At 41.2% G+C, this 19838-nt stretch overlaps 1 protein-coding gene across 1 annotated transcript in view; it reads right to left on the bottom strand.

Annotated features, from left to right (window-relative positions):
* The window catches only part of MYBPC2 (myosin binding protein C2), a 59001-nt gene extending 44658 nt beyond the window's left edge, over window positions 1-14343 (bottom strand). The window contains exon 1 of the mRNA XM_042476345.1: window positions 14223-14343. Within this exon, the coding sequence (XP_042332279.1) occupies window positions 14223-14244 (22 nt within the window). The 5' untranslated portion in view covers window positions 14245-14343. The remainder of the gene's footprint in view (window positions 1-14222) is intronic.
* Window positions 14344-19838: the final 5495 nt, after the last annotated feature.

Genomic DNA, 19838 nt, shown 5'->3' with positions numbered 1-19838 from the left:
GCAATAGGTCAGGTAAACTATATCATATGTGGATTTTGTCCTTTTTTAAAAAAAAAAGGTTGAGCAGCTTTGGTTGGATGTGATTAACTCCATTACAGAAATAGTAGGCTATACAGTGATATTTGTGAAAAGCTATCATTATTCTCAGTCTTTAATAATTATAATTATAATGTACACTGAAAAAATTCAAAACGCTTAGGAATATGCTGTAGATAGCAGTGAGGCAAGAAATTACATGTTGTTGTTGGGAAAGTGTAAAAGATGTATGTGTTAATAAATGGTTGTGTAGACTTTGGCGTGTTGCCTTAATGAAAAAGCTAACATTTTCTGTTAAATCAGTAAGATAAAATAGGATAGATGGGTAGTTTAAAGTAGTTAGTCAGTAAATGTGTCCTCTTTTTTTCTTCTTTTTTTCTTTTAAAAATATGACCATGTCACTTTTAAAAAAGCACAGGAGCACCTATAATAGTAAAATCAACACTCCTAAACTGACAAGTAAATCCGTGTGGCACAACAAGCATCCTCAAACAATCCTACAATGCAGCACAACCACATTTTAACAAGTGACCTGGAGAACTTCCAAAATATCCAGAGAATCCAAAGTCCAGATAAATAGCTGTCTTGTTGATAACAGCATTTCATTATTCGTCTAATGCCTTCACCAACCCATCTCCAGGAGCAGTAAATGTAAAATATAATTTGTTTGTGATCTCTATCTTTGCACCAACCAGACAAGTGTAAATATTGTATATTCAATTTTCCCTTTATTTTTATCCAAGCAATTTTCAGGAGCAAATTCCTGATATTCTCTTTATTATTTATTTCTCTTTATTATGAATATAATTTATTGATATCATCATTATTTATTTCTATTTTATTTCTATTTATTATTTTATGATTTCCACTAAGTACCAGGAAACACACAAACCACACAATCAAACTGCTTCACACTTTGAAACACAACTGGCATACTGCAAGCAATGCTAGATCTAAAGCACCTTCATTCCCTAAGATCAACTGTTGACTTTTGCACAGACACTTCCATATGCCTAAAGATGATTCTTCCTAAATCTGCTAATCTTTTGCCTCAGACAGCAAAAATATCCTAGGCCAGCCCTACTTCATTTGACACAATATTATAGGCTGGCCCCTAGCATCATCTTGGAGGATGGAGCAGGTATAATGAAAGGTGTTGAACATTCACCACTGAGTGCCATTGTGATTTATTGCGCCCATTCCCACTTACCGGAAAATCCATTTCCTGAACCAATTCCTGAAACCAGTTCTGAAAAAATGTAGTTCCCACTATGTTTGCGCCGGTTTCAGGAATCAGTTCAGGAATTGGCAAGTGGCAGGGGACAGCTTGTTGGCCCGGCCTGTCTCTGGCCTCTCCTGGCCCCAAAATCCCCAGCCGAGCCTCCTTACCGGCTTCTCTGGCCACTGACCAGCTTCCCTGCACCTTTTTTAAAATTTCCCGTGGCTGGGGAGGCTGGGAGGAGGTTGCAGAGGAGATTGCAGAGAAGCCGGGGGAAAGCCGGGAAGGAGGTCGCAAGGCTTCCGGATTCTGTGTGACCTCCTTCCAGCCTCTCCGGCCATGGGAAATTTTTAAAAAGACACAGAGAAGTTGGTCAGCAGCCAAAGAAGCTGGTATGGAGGCTGGACCAGGGATTTGGGGGCCAGAAAAGACCAGGGAATGGGATGGAACAGGATGGGCTGCCAGTGGGAACTAGGGTGGTTTCGAATCCAATTCGAATCCGCCTGGTTCCCACTTGGGTTGAATCGATCTATTTCTAAATAAATCAATTCAGCACCCCCCCCCAAAAAAAAAAACACTGCAAAAACACTTTTTGACTCAGGTTAAATGGGCAAAAAAGGGCAGAAAGCATGCCCCCCTTTCTGAATCGATTTCTAAAATCGGATTCAGTGGGAACCATGCCCCTTTAACCGGATCCCAATCCCGATTTAAACGTAGTGGGAACAAGGCCATTTATTTACTTTCCTTAAATGCCCCTTTTCTCCCAGAGTGGGACCCAAGGCGGCTTCCAGAAATAACAAATTAAAAACATTTACAATAAACATTTTAAAACAATTAAAAATCTGTACATTAAACACTATAAAATCCTTTAAAAGCCTATAAAAGTTAAAAACAAATAAAACAGACATCTAAATAAGAACCTTCCCTGCTCAGCCATTAAAAAGCCTGCTTAGGCCCTAGGCAGATGGGCAGAAAGGGGCATGGCGGCGGCGATACTAGCGTTCCCGACCACACAGCAACTGCACGGTCTGGAACTCTAGTATGCAATGGCGGCGTCCCGTCCACACAGGCGCTGCCATCTTGATGTAAGGGTTGCACAGCATCCGCACGTCACTATGTGTCTGTTACCTCAAGAGTGCACCAATGGTGCACTCGTGACGTAACCTGGGCGCCGCTAAAAAAAACCCAGAAAAAACATTCTTTTAACTCTGGAAGGATGTAGCACAGTTTGGCAGCTGCGGCGTCCCTTCGGAGTTAAAACAGGTGCCTGCAGTCCACCATTTTTGGGTGGTCTGTACTACACCTTAATGTCTTTGCCTGCCAGCAGAAGTAAATCAGGGAGGGGGCCACCATAGTTTAACACTGAGATACCAGGGTTCGAATCCCAACTCAGCTGTGTAAATCCACTGGATGATCTTGGGCAAGTCACACTTCCTTTGCCTCAGAGGATAGCAATGGCAAACTCCCTCTGAAGAAACTGGTCAAGAAAACCCCATGATAGGATTGCCTTAGAGATGCCATACCTCGGAAAAGACTTGAAGGCACACAGCAACACCAACAACAATGGGGAGATAGGGTTTGTATGGTGGAAAACCCTTGGAGCAATGACTATGATTTATTGTAAGTATGGTCAGTGGTGGGACAGACACAAATTCCCCACCCAAGACAAGTAACTCATTAAACTCTTCTCCTATTCCTCCTTCCATTTCTAGAACTCCATACCCTCCAACTGTCCTAATTTGTCAGGTACAGTCCCAATCAGTCCTTTATATTGCCATGTTTTCAGAGGCTTATAAAATATCTCAGTTTCTCTCTCCTCCTCCTACATTTCCCCTTTTCGCTCAGCTCACTTCAATTGCTGCAGACTGAGACACAAATCCAAAAGTAGCTTGTCCTCAGTTAACCCAGAGAGGAGAGGAGGGGTGAAAACCTTCCCTTTCCAATAGACTCAGGCAAAAGCAAACTGCCACAGCCTTTTCTAGCTTGTGTGTTCTTCCTCACGGACGTAGCCAGGATTTTAGGAAGGGGGGGGGGTCCAGACTAAGTGATACCATTATATTGGGGCTTGGGTGCGGCGGCACAGCAGCACACACCATTCATTTTTCTAACGAAAGGGGGGGGTCCGGACCCCAAGAACCTTGGCTACGTCCCTGTCTTCCTCATTAATGACTTTTGCCACTTTGACCACGTTCAGATGTTGCTTGGCTACACGTGTCCCAGTTTTCATCTGTGAACTATTGGCAGATATGGACTCTAAAGAAAAGGCACTTTCCACATACAAATTATAAATGGATGAAAAACTTCCTTGAAAGTTAACTCCATCAATACCAATACAACTTAAAAGAAAATATGAACAGAGTGGAATCTTTAATATATTTACAAATAGGCTGGTAGCCCATTAGAGACTTAGATGTTTGCATTTGTCCTTTTTTTGGCAGTGATGTAATGTCCAGATTTAGTTGAAGGTTCTAAGCACCGGAGTGCAGCTTTTGGTGCAGCTTCCAGATTCCTAGGATGCATGCATCACTTAAATAGCATACCTCCAAAGAGACCCGAAGCAGCTTTATTTTGGCAGTCTGTAACAGGTGCCCAGAAATGTACATGCACCCATTCTGTGCTCTTTGAATACAGACATTGTATTATTGTGGGGTGGTATTATTGTCTCCTCTGAATCATGGCCAATATATAGGGAAGCATGAGTTCCCACTCACAAGGAAATCTAAGGACCTTTAAATACCAGTGACAAGACCTGCTGAGGGTTTTTTTTTCCTCCATGTAAGACAGGTTTTAGAAATGGATGTATTAACCTTTTCACTTATTCATCATTGCTTTATGGCTGCTGCCAAAGTTATTTCTCATCTGGGTGCATGCCTATTACCCATGTAAACAAGATAGCAGTGGCCACCAAAGGGGTCATGGGAATTCTAGTTTTGTTGGAGTGCTAAGAATGAATTTGTCCTTTCATTGGATCAGTGCATTCAGTTTAAATGATCACAATTATGCTCCAAGCTGATTTATCAGCAAGACAAACGTTCTGGTGAGTATTCTGGGTATAGTGAGTGCCAAGAGTCCCGGATCTCCACTCATTCCAGGCAAATGCAGGTGGCCTTGAGGACAGGTATTTCTCAGCCTTGCCTATCTCACAAAGCTTTTTAGATAAGAATATGCTGTAAAATGAGATAAGGACTGAACTGCATAACACATCCTGGGAAAAAACTGGAAATAGTAATAACTGAAGTAGTGCCACATACACCTTCTGTCCTGTCAGCTAAAGGGTTCTGCCTGAGGCAGTTGCTGAAAAGGAAGGCTGAAAAATACTGAATGTAGTTGGCAGAGTGGTGTCCAGCACTGGCCCAAGATACTTTGCTGTCTGAGACTGAGCAGGAAATGGTACTCCCTACCCCAAGCCAAAGTGCACAGTATACAAAGGTAGCCAAGTTACTTAGGCACAGGAGGAGAACATCCCACACAAGTACCTCTCCTTCTTGCGGGTAGTAAAAATACAATTACAACAAGTAAATCTATAATTTAAAGTGTCTGTCTCTTTCATACAATCCAAAATTTCACAGATAAAAACCAGGGTATATATGGCCAAACAACACTGGAGTGTGGTCATGATGGCAAAACTTATTAATGAGGAACAACAAACAAGTTAAGAGAGGCTGCAGCAATTTGATTTTGCCTGGATCTACTGGGAAATGCAAGATTCTGTTCTCTCCACTCCTCTTCACTCCTCCCGGCTGCGTTGAATAAAAACTCCTTTTGTCCTTCAATTGCTGGTCCGAAACACACTGCGGCAATAATCCAGTTCAACTGCCCTGGCTCAGTGCTATGGAGTCCTGGGAACTGTAGTTTGTTGTGGCACCAGAGCTCTCTGACAGAGAAGGCTAAGTGTCTCACAAAATGACAGTTCCCAGAATTCCCTAGCATTAAGCCAGGGCAGTTAAAGCAGTTTCAAACTGGATTATTTCTGCAGTGAGAATGTTTGAACCAACTGAAGCAAGCTTAGGATAAAATTGGACAGTGGGAAGAAGAGAAACTGGGATATTTTAAAAACAGCTGAAAAAGTAGGACACAGACTATACAAATCGATTTGTTAGATCACAGAATCACCAGACTTGGACCTAAATTTTATTGTAAGTTCCACCCACAGTACTTCCTTTGAAATGGTTATACAGTATTTACCTATGTGTTCCCCCTCCCCCATTTAATTATTGATTCAATTGGTCTACTTTAGTTGGGATCAAGCAACAAGTTGTCAGCCTTGGTGTGTTATCCAATGGAATCAAAACCAAAACTGCCATAAGACGTTGGGCCCAGACCATCAACTGTTTCAGGTACCTCCCAAAAACTTTGGATTAATGTTTTTAACGAATTCTATAACGTAGATTTATTAACTTATTTTGACCAAACATTATAATTACACATATATTGACACCTTTAGTCGCAAGTGCCATGCAAAAGGGACCAAAATCTGTAACATTCCTGGGAAAAATCAAAAAGTCAAAAAACTTTAGGAAAACATTTGGGATTTCTGTATTTTTTTCCACTACCAGACACATTTTGGTGCTGATTTAGACCAGACATGACATTTGTAAACAGGATGACATCTCAACATTTTTGTGCATATTTGAGACGAAACGGCAAGCTTTGGATTTTTCCAGAAAATTGCAAGAATTGGGTACATTTTGCACTGGAATTGGTATGAAGCATAAGGACTGTAGGTACTAGTGCTCAGACTTTCTTCTCCATTCCAATCATAAGTGAAATCTTCAACATCAGCTTAGGTAAAGCCAAGTAATTTTTCTATTAACTAGTAAAACTGTCCATTCATATCCATGGATTCTTTCTTCATGCACACATTCAACCACCCATGGCATGAAAATATCTCCCCTCAAAAAATCCTAAAAGCAAAACTTGAGTTTGCCATTTTATATAAGGTACGCCATTGTACTGAGAACTAGCATGGAGTAGTGGTTTATGTGTTAGACTATGACTCTGGAGGCCATGATTCAAATCCCTGCTTGGCCATGAAAGCCTACTGGGCAAGTCACACTTTCTCAGCCTCTCAGAGGATGGCAATGGCAAACCCCCTTAAAGAAACTTGCCAAGAAAACCCCATGATAGCTTCTCCTTAGGGTCTCCATAAATCGGAAATGATTTGAAGGCAACAGCAACACTGTTTAATGTGCCATTGTATATAATGGGACTTGAGTATCCATGGAGTTTGGTATTCACAGTGAGTTCTGGAACCAAACCCCAGCAGATACCAATGGCACACTCAGCCACACTGTAATTTGCTTCAAGATACCCAGAATCTGCTGCCAGAATCTCTCTGCCTTGTAATAGGGGGACTTTTGAAAGTGGTAATGTATGTGAAATTCATGGGGTCATTATAAGTTGACAGACAACTTGAAGGTACACAGGGACACATGTCAGACAGAGGACTGTCTTCCAACAGCCTTTCCAAAAGAGGACTAAGGTAGGACACATGGTCATCCCACTTAGGAAGGAGATCCATCTGTGCTCTTCTATGAAACCCTCTACCAATTCTCTCCTGCAGAGTGGCTGTCTGTCTTTCCCCTCACCAAACCATTTGCAGTCCAACTCTGCTCTTATGGCCTCATGCTCCTCCACCAAACCTCTCACCTGTTTGCCCCTTAATGTTAAGCTGAGTGCACCTGCTAGGTGATAGAGACGTGAGATCAGTCTAAGACCTTGGCACTGAGGCATGGAAAAGCTGGCTCCATCCCCACTGTCTCCTCCTCCTCTGGCACTAACACAAGGGCTTTTAGGCTGGGTGCCACATTCCCACAGACTCATCTGTGCCATGCTCTCCACACAGTCTTTCCCTCCTGCGCATGCGTGTACAAACACCACAGACACAGAGAGCCTGGCATTCAAAGTGCTCTATGACAAGATTTTTTTCTCCAAAGCCCAGAATCTGTTTTGGTTGACTACTCCACAGGCTGAAGTTAGCTCCAGTTAGCAGATGAGAAAGAAGAGAAACCGAGTGCAATGGAAAAGGACATTTCATCAAAGCGAATGAGTTTGCCTAAATCTGTTTTAAGCTCTTTTAATTTAAAACAAATAAAATGGATTGGTATGATTTGTAGACTGTTTAAACCATCCCTTGATGTTTTGAATTTGAATCCATGTGTATTGTTTTCGATTGGCGTTATCTATAACCGCCTTGAAATCTTATGATACAAGGTGGAATATAAATATTTAAATAAACAAATAAATAAGGCAGGCTTGTGGAGTCTATTTCATAAACCAGAGCCTTGTGCAAAAGAGATACACGCCAAATTCAAAATATGGAATTCTAAGCCAGGCATTTATTGCTTTGAATAAATATGGAGACCAGGATTCAAATTCCCGCTCAGTCATAAAATCCACTGGATGACCTTGGACAAGTCATGTTCTGTCAGCCTCAGAGGAAGGGAATGGCAAAACTCCTCTGAACAAATCTTGCCAAGAAAACTCCATGATAGGTTCGCCTTAGGGTCGCCATAAGTTGGAAATGACTTGAAGACACACAGTAACAACAACAAATGGTAACCTCTATATTTTTCTGCCTCTCAGCAGTATAATTTGGCATGAGAGGGTGAAAGGAAATCTGTTAACTGCTATTGTTAAACAACTGAGAGCCAGAAATTCTTGCCAATATATTGCAAATCACCTAGAAATCTATTAGCAGATTCAAATCAACCTTGTGCTAGCAGATACTAGCAGATTCAGATCAATTTCTTCTGTGACACCGTAAGATAGGGATCGCCTTATGGTGTCTCAGAAGAAAATGAGTGCAGGTTACAGATCATACCTAATTTTGATTGGTAACTTAAAATGTTGTTGGCCCAACTGATCTCTGGAGTTGCTTGAGCTGATGAATTGTCCCTGGCCTCTAACCTTCGTCTATCATTAGCCAACTCAGTGGGGAGAGGAAGGAAGGAAAATCTTCCACCTGGGCAGGAGTGTAGTGAAACAATTTTCACTGAATAAGCAGACACAAAAAAGGGAGGGCATACAAAACTATTGGGGCATCAATCACTACAAAAGAAGCTAGACGTTGCAAAAGAAGCTGATCACTACAAATGAGTCTGAAAGGAAAATTTCATTGGGGGCAGAGTTATAAATTGAGGGCACAATCCTCATCCCCCAATAGCTACACCTCTACATCTGGAAGTTACACTCTATATGGTCTCACAATATTTATACATCAAGTCACTCGGACAACTATTTTGTCTGTTCAACGATACACCACCCAGCATGCCTTCCCAGGTGACGGTAGACAATTATTTTACAGATGCAATTATGGCTGATGGGGAGAGATTGGAAAAAGAAACAGAGGGCCTGGACAGACAGGCCAAAATAAAGCTGCTTTGGGTCACTTTGGAGGTATGTGTTTAAATGACACACACATCTTAAGAGGCCAGAAGCTGCGCCAAAGCTGCACTCCAGTTCTTAGGACTGCAGTGTGGCTTTAACATGGCTTCCAGCCTCGTATGATTCATGTGTCACTTAAACAGCATACCCCCAAAGTGACCCAAAGCAGCTTTATTTTGGCCTGTCTGTTCAGGCCCAATAATAATAAAAATGCACTCCTTCCCCAAATGGGTTACAAAAGCAGCACCTGATTTAAAATAGTAAGGGAAATTATTTCATTACTCAATTCAGCCCTGCAGGAAAAATATCAACCCAACTGAGAGCAGTCTTTGCGTCAATTTTTCCCAATTTTAATTGGATTGTTGATATGTAATACTAAGAAAGAAGGAAAAGTAATATTAAAAAAAGATAGTGAAAGGAAGGTATCTGTAGAATATGAACATTGCTTAGGCATATACATTAATTAACGAGGGATTGTTGTTGTTGTGTGCCTTCATGTCATTTCTGATTTATGGAGACCTCAAGGAGACACTATCATGTGGTTTTCTTGGCAAGATTTGTTCAGAGGAAGTTTGTCATTGCTGGATTATGGTGTACTAATTTTGTGTTAGGAAAACCTTTGACATTTGTAGACACGCGTGTACCTTTAAAATATATTTTTACCACTAGGAATGTAACTGATGGCCAAAGTGGTTGTATTCTACATGTTGCTACAATTCTAAAAAATGTATACTTCAGAAAGATTCTTCATTCTTCAGTGGTCAGAAGATCTTACCACTGTTGCTATTGCTGTTGTTTTTGTGTGCCTTCAAGTCATTTCCAACCTATGGTAACCGTAAGGTGCCTTCAAGTCATTTCCAAATTATGGCAACCCTAAGACAAACCTGTCACAGGTTTTTCTGAGACTGAAAAGTGCACTTTATTTGTTTGGACCTTATCACACTAGACAAATCCCAAGAAGAAACAAGATTTTAAAAGTAGAAAAAAACCACAAATGCGGCATGTTTTTCAGTTGCATTTGTGCCAAAAAGCAATAACGCAAAAATAAAGTGAACTGAAAGTTGACAAAAACGACACCTTTTTTCTTTTGGGGAAGTTCCTGAATGTAAAAAGATGTCATTTTTGTTGACTTTCTGTTCACTTTCTTTTCGCATTATTACTGTTTGGAAGAAAAGTAGTCTGAAAAACATCCCACATTTGTGGGATTTTTCTACTTTTAAATCCCGTTTCTTCTGCACAGGGTTCATGTGATAAGGCTCTATGCCACCTTTCTCCTAGAGTGGGACCCAAGGTGGCTCGAAGAGTCAAATTTAAAAAAGGCTTCACAATAGAAATTTGGAACAATTAAAATCACTACATAAAAGAGTATAAAATAATTTCCAAAAAAAGAGTATAAAATAATTTCCAAAAAAAGAGTATAAAATAATTTAAATAGCATACAGAAGTTTTAAAAGATCAGTAAAACGTCCCAGTAAGAAGCTCCCCTACTTACACATAAAAAGCCTGCTCAAACAAAGAACTCTTTGCCTGCCAGTGAAAGTAAAGCAGGGAGGGGGCCAGCCTCCTTTGGGAGGGAGTTGGAGTAGTGGAATAGTCGCAGCCACTACTCTTAGGGATTAAATGGGCTCACCCAAAGGTGTAGCTATGGAGAGAGGGAGGAGGAATGAAGGATTGCCCCACCCAAGAAAAATTCTGCTCTCCAAAATAAAATTTTCCTCCAGTCTGCAAACATCTAGTATTGCAGTAACTTAAAACTTCAGCTGAACATATTGAAAGGCAGTTCAGGCAGCCAGAGAAAAGGGGCAGGCAAAATTACCAAGGGAATGCAAATACAGCAAATATAAGAATGCTAGGTGTGGAAGATTTCCCACATCTCATTCTCTGCAATGCTGGAAAATGCTGGACTGAAGAGAAATCTCATTGGGTCTCAGAATTCATATTTGGGAAGTTGTGGCCTCATATTGCCACCTTTCCCCCCATAGCTACACTAGTGGCGTCACTAGGGTTGGTGTCATCTGGTGCGGTAGCTCATGGTGTCACCCCCCCCTCCATTGACCTCTTCCCTACCACACCATACAGAATCCTTAGTAATGTTTTACATACGTAAATCATAATTCCCACATATCACTGAATGCAATGATAATAGACTACCAAAATTAAAATTATACCTTTAAATAAGAACAGCAAACACACAGAATAAATGTGTTTACATATACATAGTTTCATGTGGTTAAAGTTAAAATGTGGTAAAATATGCTTTAAAAGAAAAAAATCAAATTTTAATTTAAAAAATTAAAAAAGTAAAAATGAAAATTTGAAATTTGAAATGTTAATGTTTTAAAAATAACCCGGGGCCTCTTCTTTCTCCTCCTACTGAGCCTCACCCCACTCACCCCATCTCTTACAGCATTTTAAAGAGATACAGATACAGAATGCCACAGCCAGTTTCTGCCCAAAGGCATATGTTTGAGGAGCACCTGAGGGTGTCACCTGATACGTTCCTCCCTGCACACCCCTAGTGACGCCAATGCACCATGCAGGCTCTTGGACATATCATGGGATGATACGGCTCAGTGAAAAAACAGTAATGCTTGGTTAAAGTGGAAAGCATTAGGCAAAGAGGGAGACCTACAGGTCAATGGATTCCATCAAAGAAGTCACAGTCCCCTGAGTTTGCAAGACCATAGCTGATTATCAAGTATCTTGGAGGCCTCTCATTAATAGAGTCACCATAAGTTGAACTCAACTTAATGGCAAATAACAACACAACATCTGAAGAACACTAGATTGGGGGAGACTGAAATACAGCTTCTTTCAGTGTCTACCATTGCCACTGTTTCTCCCTCATTTGGGGAAAGTTCAAATGTCAGAAGGAAGGACACTCTGATAGCTGTGTCGGGTTGGATCACAGGAATGGCTTGTCTTTCTGTCTATAGGAATTCTGGTCGCTATTAAAAGAGACTTCGCTTTGCATGCAAGATTAAAAAGTTCCTGCAGTCAGACTTTTCTAGTAATGAGGATGCTGGTGAGTGGGTGACATCCAAGTACCTTTATATACAGATCGGAGAGATGATTTATTAGCTGTGAACACAAGATCAGAGTATCTCTCCAGCCAGATCATATCACCTATCATAAATGATGTAGCCATCTGTTGACTGGGAAGGGGTGAGGGAGAAGATAGTTTCCCCTGGCTTGGTATTTCTGCACTCTGCTGCAAGGTGTGTCTGTGGACAATCTTAAAATTAGACCAGGTTTTCATTATTTATTAAAATTGTTTTGCAATTGCAATGGTGCAATCAGGCAACTCTAGGTTCTGGAATTAATGGTCTCCTATGGAGGAGGGGGCTGCTCTTTAGATAGTAATGCCTTTTATTATACTTACTTGAAAATGTGGTAAGTCAGCCCGGCTGGGATGGGGCCCTTCTTGCTCCTTATCCTAGCCCTGGACATTTGCCCTCCTGTTCTGATGGCATCAGGGACGTAGCCAGGGGGGGGGGGGGTCTTGGGGTCTGGACCCCCCCCCCCTTCCATTAGAAAAATGAATGGTGTGTGCTGCCGTGCTGCCGCGCCCAAGCCCCATTATAATGGTGGCACTTAGTCTAGACCCCCCCCCTTCCTAAAATCCTGGCTACGTCCCTGATGGCATGACCAATGCTGCCATCAACATACAAGGTGTGCATTTCCAAAAACAATGCAGAAGAAGGAGGAAGGCACCAATTTAGGAATGAAAACAGAGACACATCCAAGACAAATATGGGAGGAAACGGTGGCCATTTAGATGTTGTTTGACTCCAAATCCCATCAACCCTAGCCAGCATGAGCATTAGTTGGGGATGATGGAGTTGTCATTCAGTAATGTCTGGTGAGCTAATAGACAGTTCTCCACCTCTAGCCTGAAGGACACAGAAATATTCCACCTAACATGTTTGATTTAAATCCATTTGTTGCAAGTATTATCTCTGCAAATTGTTTGATGCTAAAGTCTTATTCAAATATGTCAGAATGAATCCATTTAAATTTGGTACACAAAATAGCACAATCAACATTTTATGAAGTAAAAAAGATATGCCCTTGCTCCCAGGAGCTTACAGTCCAAACGTCAACACATGGAAAAGACTACAAAGAGAAAGGAAAGTGATGGGCATTTACCTAACATACTCAGGCTCAGTTCAGATGAGGCTGGAGAACTAGCATTTCACCAAGAAAGTGGATGTTTGAGTTTTACATATGTAACTGACCACTATCTGTTGTAGAAGGTGAATCTTTTGGAGAAAGACTCAAACAGTAGTGAATTGATGGTGGCTGTGAATATTGTACACAAGACCGTGTAGAAGAGGAGGCTGGGTAATAGAAAAAATTATTTATTATTATACTAAAAGGCTCTTCCTTTCACCTCCAGAACAGTTTTTTTAGGCACATTAGTCTGAGAAACGTCCAGAGGCCTTCAGTTGCTCTACAATGTCTGTGGGTGAGGAGTGATTTGAACCCAGCTCCTGATTATTCTAACCAATATGCAGTACTGTCTCTCTTTCAGACTGTTCCACGAATGTGGGTGATATTGCTACCCAAGGAAGAAAAACTGTATCTTGTTGATATTGGTGCTTCTGCAGGCTAGGGAATGCCAAGAGTTTATAAACCAGTTTATAAAGTTAAGTTTTCCAAGCCTGATTCCCACTTCTCTCCTGCATTAATGCACTTGAAACAAATATCTTTTGCTTATTAGAGAATCTCACAACACTGTGGCAGACCTCAGTTGCCTCTGCTTTTCTTAAAAGTGCTACAGTAGAGAAGCCATACATCTGGGGGGTTCTAAGTTCCCTATGTCATACTCTCACCTGGCACTGTGCCACCCCTGCCTATCTCCATGCTCCCCCCATACCTGGCCCCATAGCTTCTCACCAAAAAACCCAAACTGTTTTGGTAAGCCTAAGAACTAAGTCCATAAATTTTCTGGAACTGATTCAGAAGAAAACTGAGATGTACCCAAAACAGGGTAATTTTGTCTTTCTTAAAGGCTGCATCTGCTCTGCAGAAATAATCCAGTTTAACACCACTTTAACTGCCATGGCTCCATGCTGTGGAATTCTGGGGATGGTAGTTTGTTGTGGCACCAGAGCAGTGCAGATAGTTCAGAGTATATTCCTCAGACATACATAGTCCAGAATGCACCAGAAAGGCCTCAGATCCACTTATTTCTATTCTATGTTAATGATTATCATACAAACATTAAAGACTATTCTCGTACTCTTTCTATTCTACCTCTTTCTATTCTATGTTAATGATGACCATACACACATAATACAAATATCATACAAATAGCTCCAGAGAGTCTCAGAGGTGATCAAAGACTCAGACAAAGTGATGGAGAATTTGGGACCAAAGCCACTCCACTGTATCTCGGTGATGGAGAGGTGCAAACACAAACCAGACACTGCCAGCAGCTGTCTCTATCAAAGGCCCAATAGCCAGTGTTCCATTTAATACTTTATTCAATAATAGTAATAATAATAATAATAATAATAATAATAGAGAGGTTTTTTTCAGCATCTCTGCTCCCAGGATGACCTTGAGGACACCTTACCAGGTTTGGCGGGTTCAGGCATGGCTAAAATCACTGGGTAGAGATGCCTCCGTCCCTGTCCGTGTTTCGGTTCTCCCTGGAGAATGCACTTGGCCAAGTCGCTTTAAAGACCCAGCAAAGGAGACACTGAGAAGGCGTCACCTGACCCCCAGGGCCCAGTGCCAAATTCCAGAGCCGTGGCATAAACGTCTTCAAATCCCCGGCTCTGGCCTTACTCGAAAAAGAACCCAGCTTGGGGTGGGGGGAGCTGAAGAGGGAAATACAGGCATAAGACAGCTCAGATTTAAGAAAAAGTGGGGGGGGGGGAGTGAGCGGCGGCCAAGAAAACAGCACCTCTTTTAAAAGTGGGGGCATCATGGACAATTTTCCTGAACATTCCCCTATTAAGCCAGGCATTCCTAACCCAATGTTATCTATTCGACTGACTGACTGATTCATTTAATGATTAATCTTGATCAGAGACCACTGCAGTTTTAAAGCATGCAATTTAAACTGTCATGATTGCACTTGAAAATGTAATCATTACCAGCACTCTGAACTTTATCAAATTCCCACATTAGCTGGGGATGGTGGGAGCTGTAGTCCAACATAGCTGGAGAGGTGCCAGGTTGGGCCACTTTGTCCTAGCGTATCTCTTCCTGGGTTCTACAGGGTCAAATATAACTGAATATTGCAGACACAATTTCACTTTAAATTCTTCCTTGGATTTTGCTGGCTTTTGTCAGTTGTTGCTGCCTCTGCATCTACTCGTTCCATTAAATTGTTGGGCTGTTTATAGCAATTTGTTGAACTGGCCCTATAATTCTTCCAAAGTCATTTTGTTTTTAAAAAGCAAGCCATTGTTTGCTGAGATGGCCCTATAGTTTGAGGCCAATTTTTTCTTCTGTATTTCAGAGTCATGCACAACGGCACCCAGTCATTAACATTTCACTGAAGCACTATTGCACTGTAACGCAATCTGTAAAAAAAGGGGGGAAGGAATAATAATAAAAATCATAGGTGGACAGACTTTAGGCTTGCATGATCTGCTTTGGATTGTGTGTTTGATTTTTATTTTTCGCTGTGACCACAAAATATACCAAAAAGGTGACTCAAGAGATCAGACATAAAACTGCAGAATGCTTCAGACTGAGCATATGCTTAGCTTGATTTTTCCCATGGGGGTTGTCTTGTTGATCTGTTGTTTAAAAAAGAAAAGAAAAAGAGCCTTGTGACAGCTTAAAGATTTATTTCACTAAACCTTCATGGACTATAGCCTCTTTCATCTGATGCTCATCGTGGCAATTATTTTCAGAACTGGAAGTTGCACACAAATGTTCACACACAAATTGTCTTCTGTCTTCCCCAAGTGTCCTTGATCTCATCATCTTAATTTAGGAAGGACAGAAAATACGTTTGTTGTCACTGTTGTTAAAGCTCTTGAGAGTCAAGATGCCCTTGTTGATCTACTACAAATCCCACAGAGGTTTACTCCACTCTAATACTCTGGCCATTTGATGCTCAAACCTACCATCTCAGAGCTCACCATTTTATTTATTTATGGTATTTATATCTTGCTCTTCAGACAGAGGTCTCAACCAGAGTAGCTTAACAAAGTTTAAAATAACAAAATGTAATTGCCACTTTAAAAAATAACACGTAAAAGCAAAGGCAGCCAAACAAACTGAAAACACTGGAGAGCGAGTATAAATGAAATCTTAATGAGGTCTGGGAAGATCAAGATGTGCATGTAATACAAATGAAAAGTCTTCAGGATGGGCCTCCCTGGGTACGTTTTCCATATTAGAATTTGGAAATGTTACTTTTTGGACCATGTCTTTCAGAATTCCCCCAGTCAACTCCAAATTCTTATTAGAACAGTTATTTGCAAATGTTAATAAATTATTTCCAAACAAACGGAAATACTTGCCCTTCCAAAATTTAGCTGTGCTGTTCCCATAACTGAGGAAGACCCTGTGGTACCTGCCTGCCCTGTAAGTGTTAAAAAAAGAAGAGACTCTCAGATAAAAATAGTGGCAACTCTCACTGAGCGCTAACTCAATTTTAAATACGTGGATTTAAAATTCACATTTCTAAGAGTAAGCTACCCAAAGCTCTGCACCTCATTAATTCTGTTAGTTTCCATTTCTTCCAGATGAAATGAAAACACATACACATACACTCTCTAGTTCTTTCCATCCTAAACCTGATTAAATTTGTGCATTTTGGTAAATTCTTACCCGGAATTAATGGAAACAAAATCCTTGCACATCCTTTCCTCTCAAGGCTGACTTTTTTGACCCAAAGATCTCCTGTGACCTTGGACAGCTCCATCCTTTCTCTTGGGCTGCCTCTGATGCTTAGTCACCTCCCAGGATGCCAGGGTGATGCCAACGTGATGCCGCCTCTCTCTTGTCCCTTAGAATCTCTCTTTAAAAAACTATATTTAAGCATGCTCCATCTCTTACATAACTCAGCCTAAGAGCAGAATAATTAAATGTAATAACAGCATTGTTATGAACAAAGAAGAAACAAAGCAAGAGCTGTGACTTGGTTAAAGATATCTTGGTGGCTCAGTACCTCTTCCATAGGAATCAATCCTTTGTTCTGTAGGAAGGCTTTGTGTCTGCTTCTACCTTCTGTCCTACCTGTTGTTGTTGCTTTTTATCCTTCAAGTTGTTTCTGACATGGTGAACCCATCATGGGGTTTTCTGGGCAAGATTTGTTCAGAAGAGGTTTGCCATTTCCTTTCCCCGAGGCTGAGAATGTGTGGACTTGCCCAAGATCACCCAGGTGGTTTAATGGCCACTGGAATCGAACCCTGGTCTCCAGAACTGTAGTCCATGCAGCTCTCTTAAACAGTTACAATAAATAATTACAATAGTTATAAAAGATTTTAAAATTATGAACACTGGTATGTAAACAGCCGAAGCTTGAAACAGAAGCAGTACTATGGCAATTTGGAAGAGCTGTATGATAATGACAGTCCCCACCTTTGTATGTTTGTGTTTCCTAGGCTCACACAATTGTGGTACCTTATGAGCCTGGTATGTCACAGTCCTAGGAGAAACACACTATGGAATGACAAAACAGAGCATCTTCTCTGTAGTGGGGCCCTCTCAAAAGAAATTGCCTTTCCAAGGGAAATACAATAGTAGTGACTGATGGTTTTCCATCTTAGTGAGACAGTGATTCCTCTCTGAATTTCAGTCTGAACCTTAAAGGGGCTATCCAGGGTGCTGAATCTGTTCCAAAATCTTCCAGGGATAGGAGTCCACATGTTAGATAACTCCTTTATAGTTTATTAGACAAAATTCCAGAATGGATTCAACACCCAAACAATGCCCTTTCCGCCACAAACATTTTAAAGATTGCATGTCCTTTCAAACCACAAACAATTCATTTGTTTGCTGGCTGAATAGTTTTTAATGTATCTTCTTTTGTGCAACTCCCTTTAAATTAAATTAAATCAAGGTGTAATTAAATCATTCCCTGTGTGTGTGTGTGTGTGTGTGTGTGTGTGTGTGTGTGTGTGTGTGTGTGTGTGTAGAGAGGGTGTGCTAATACTGTGATCCTTTGTGGATGAAGGGTGGTTTATATGGTCTAAAAAAGAATAAAACAGCAAATAAAGCAATGCAAACCCAAAATGTTTTATGCCCTCCAGGGCTTGCCTCTTCTCTGTTTCAAAGGAAACCAACCCAGTAACACAGCCTCTGCAATCTGTTGCCCATCAAGAAAGTGGAGAATACACTACACTATCCTTTTCCCTGTTTATTTTTGCTGTATACAGTATCTCACCTCTTTCTTTCTTCTCTCTCTTCCCCCACTGTATTGATTTACAGACTTTTAGCACCTCAGGGCAAGGGCCTCTTTTCTTGTACTCTGCAAATACAAGTTGTGAGATCTGAGTTACTGTGAATGTTGTATGGCATTAAACACTTTACAGAAGCACTCATGCCTTCTTCTGCACTTGAGTGGGAAATCTGGTTAAGGGGAGTCACCTTGAATCAGTCAGTTTTCAATAGTGAGTGGGAGGTATGGTGCCAGACAGGGCCAACCTGAGACATTTTGCTTCCTGAGCCAAAGGACACAATGGTGCCTTTTCACTCCATGCCACATACAAAAGCCAACTTGGTCAGCTGTTGAATCTTGTGTCAACATTAGTAATGCGGGACTGGCCTAGACTACAATTGATTGGGGCAGAGAAGAGAGACTTTGTATGGTAGCAAGAAGTCTTTTGGAAGACTACTGCCAGTCAGGAATCTACAATACAGTTATTATGGGTGAGGAATCTGCAGGAGTGTAAAACAACCAGAACTCAGACAGTCAAAGCACCGGGTTGTTTTGATTATGAAGATGAGGGCATCATCCATCAGTTCCCTCTGGCCTCCCTATAGCCTCTGAGTGTGGCTGCAAACCTCACAAGAGCAGGGCAAAGGAGTGGAATTACATTCCCCAGAAACAATATATTGTTGTGAGCTATTCCTGTTGTTGTGCAAAATATTTTTAGGGTGACTTGTGCAATTAAGACCCATTAGGTTTACAAAATACACAACTCTGGTGTGGCTGGAAATAGTTGCCTGTGTTTGTGGATTCTTAATGGCCATATGACTATCATGAGTTGTTACACTTCAGAATTTACCACTTGCTTCCACATACATAGCAGTTACATCACCATTTATTGATTCACCACCCAAGGATCAACCTCCAGCTCAGAATACAGCAGCTGCTAGCACAACCTAGCATGCCTCTCCATACCGGTGTACACAGCAAGTTACGGATGCAAGGTGAAAAACAGGACTGTTTCAAGTCCGACAGGATACCAAGTTCAGAAAACCAAGCTTCGGTACTTAAGACTCAGAAAACGTTTATTAAGATCCAGTCCAATGATATTCATTGCCAGAACTGTTCAGCATTGAAATTGCCTAGTTGAAGTGTACACAATTTCTTATGTGTTACAATTAATAATCACATTGCTTCCCTGTCACCCCCTTGGTACTGCTGCCAGATTCCTTTCACTGAAACAGTGTTGAACAGATTTGATTCATGCTTGCTTCCATTCAGTTGTTATCTCTGCACCTGTTTCTGAGATGACCATGTCTTAGCAATAGCCCTTTCTACTATATAACCCATCACACCAACTATTCAATATTTTATGAAAGGAAAGGTGCATATGCAACTCCTGACAGGCAGGGATTGTGTACTTTTAATAGTTGTGTAGAAGAGGAAATTTCACAGGATATGAATTGTGGCTTTTAATAGTTGTATAAAAAAGGAGATTTCAGCAGGTGTTCCTGCTGGTCATGCAAGCTCCACCTGCTGAAATTAAGGCTGAAACACAACCATTAAAGGTACAGGGGCCCTGTCATGATTTTTACTCAACCACAATGCCAGTTAAGTATTATAATGGTAATCAAAGCAAAGAATTTAACACCATGTCAGAGATGAGGTTGCCTGTTTCAACAGAGGCCAGAAATAGCTGGCATTGTCACTCACAGCCAAATTATGAGACAAGGATTTGAAACTTCCCACTGGAATGATAGAGACATTCTCAATGGTTGCCCAGGAGGGGACAAGGGGGGAATTGAACAGTATCTCCCAGCCCCAGCCAGGATATTCCTCACAGTCCACATGGCC

This window comes from Sceloporus undulatus, chromosome 6 (assembly GCF_019175285.1).
Source record: "Sceloporus undulatus isolate JIND9_A2432 ecotype Alabama chromosome 6, SceUnd_v1.1, whole genome shotgun sequence".
Taxonomy (NCBI): domain Eukaryota; kingdom Metazoa; phylum Chordata; class Lepidosauria; order Squamata; family Phrynosomatidae; genus Sceloporus; species Sceloporus undulatus.
This window is presented reverse-complemented; position numbering and strand designations above follow the sequence as displayed.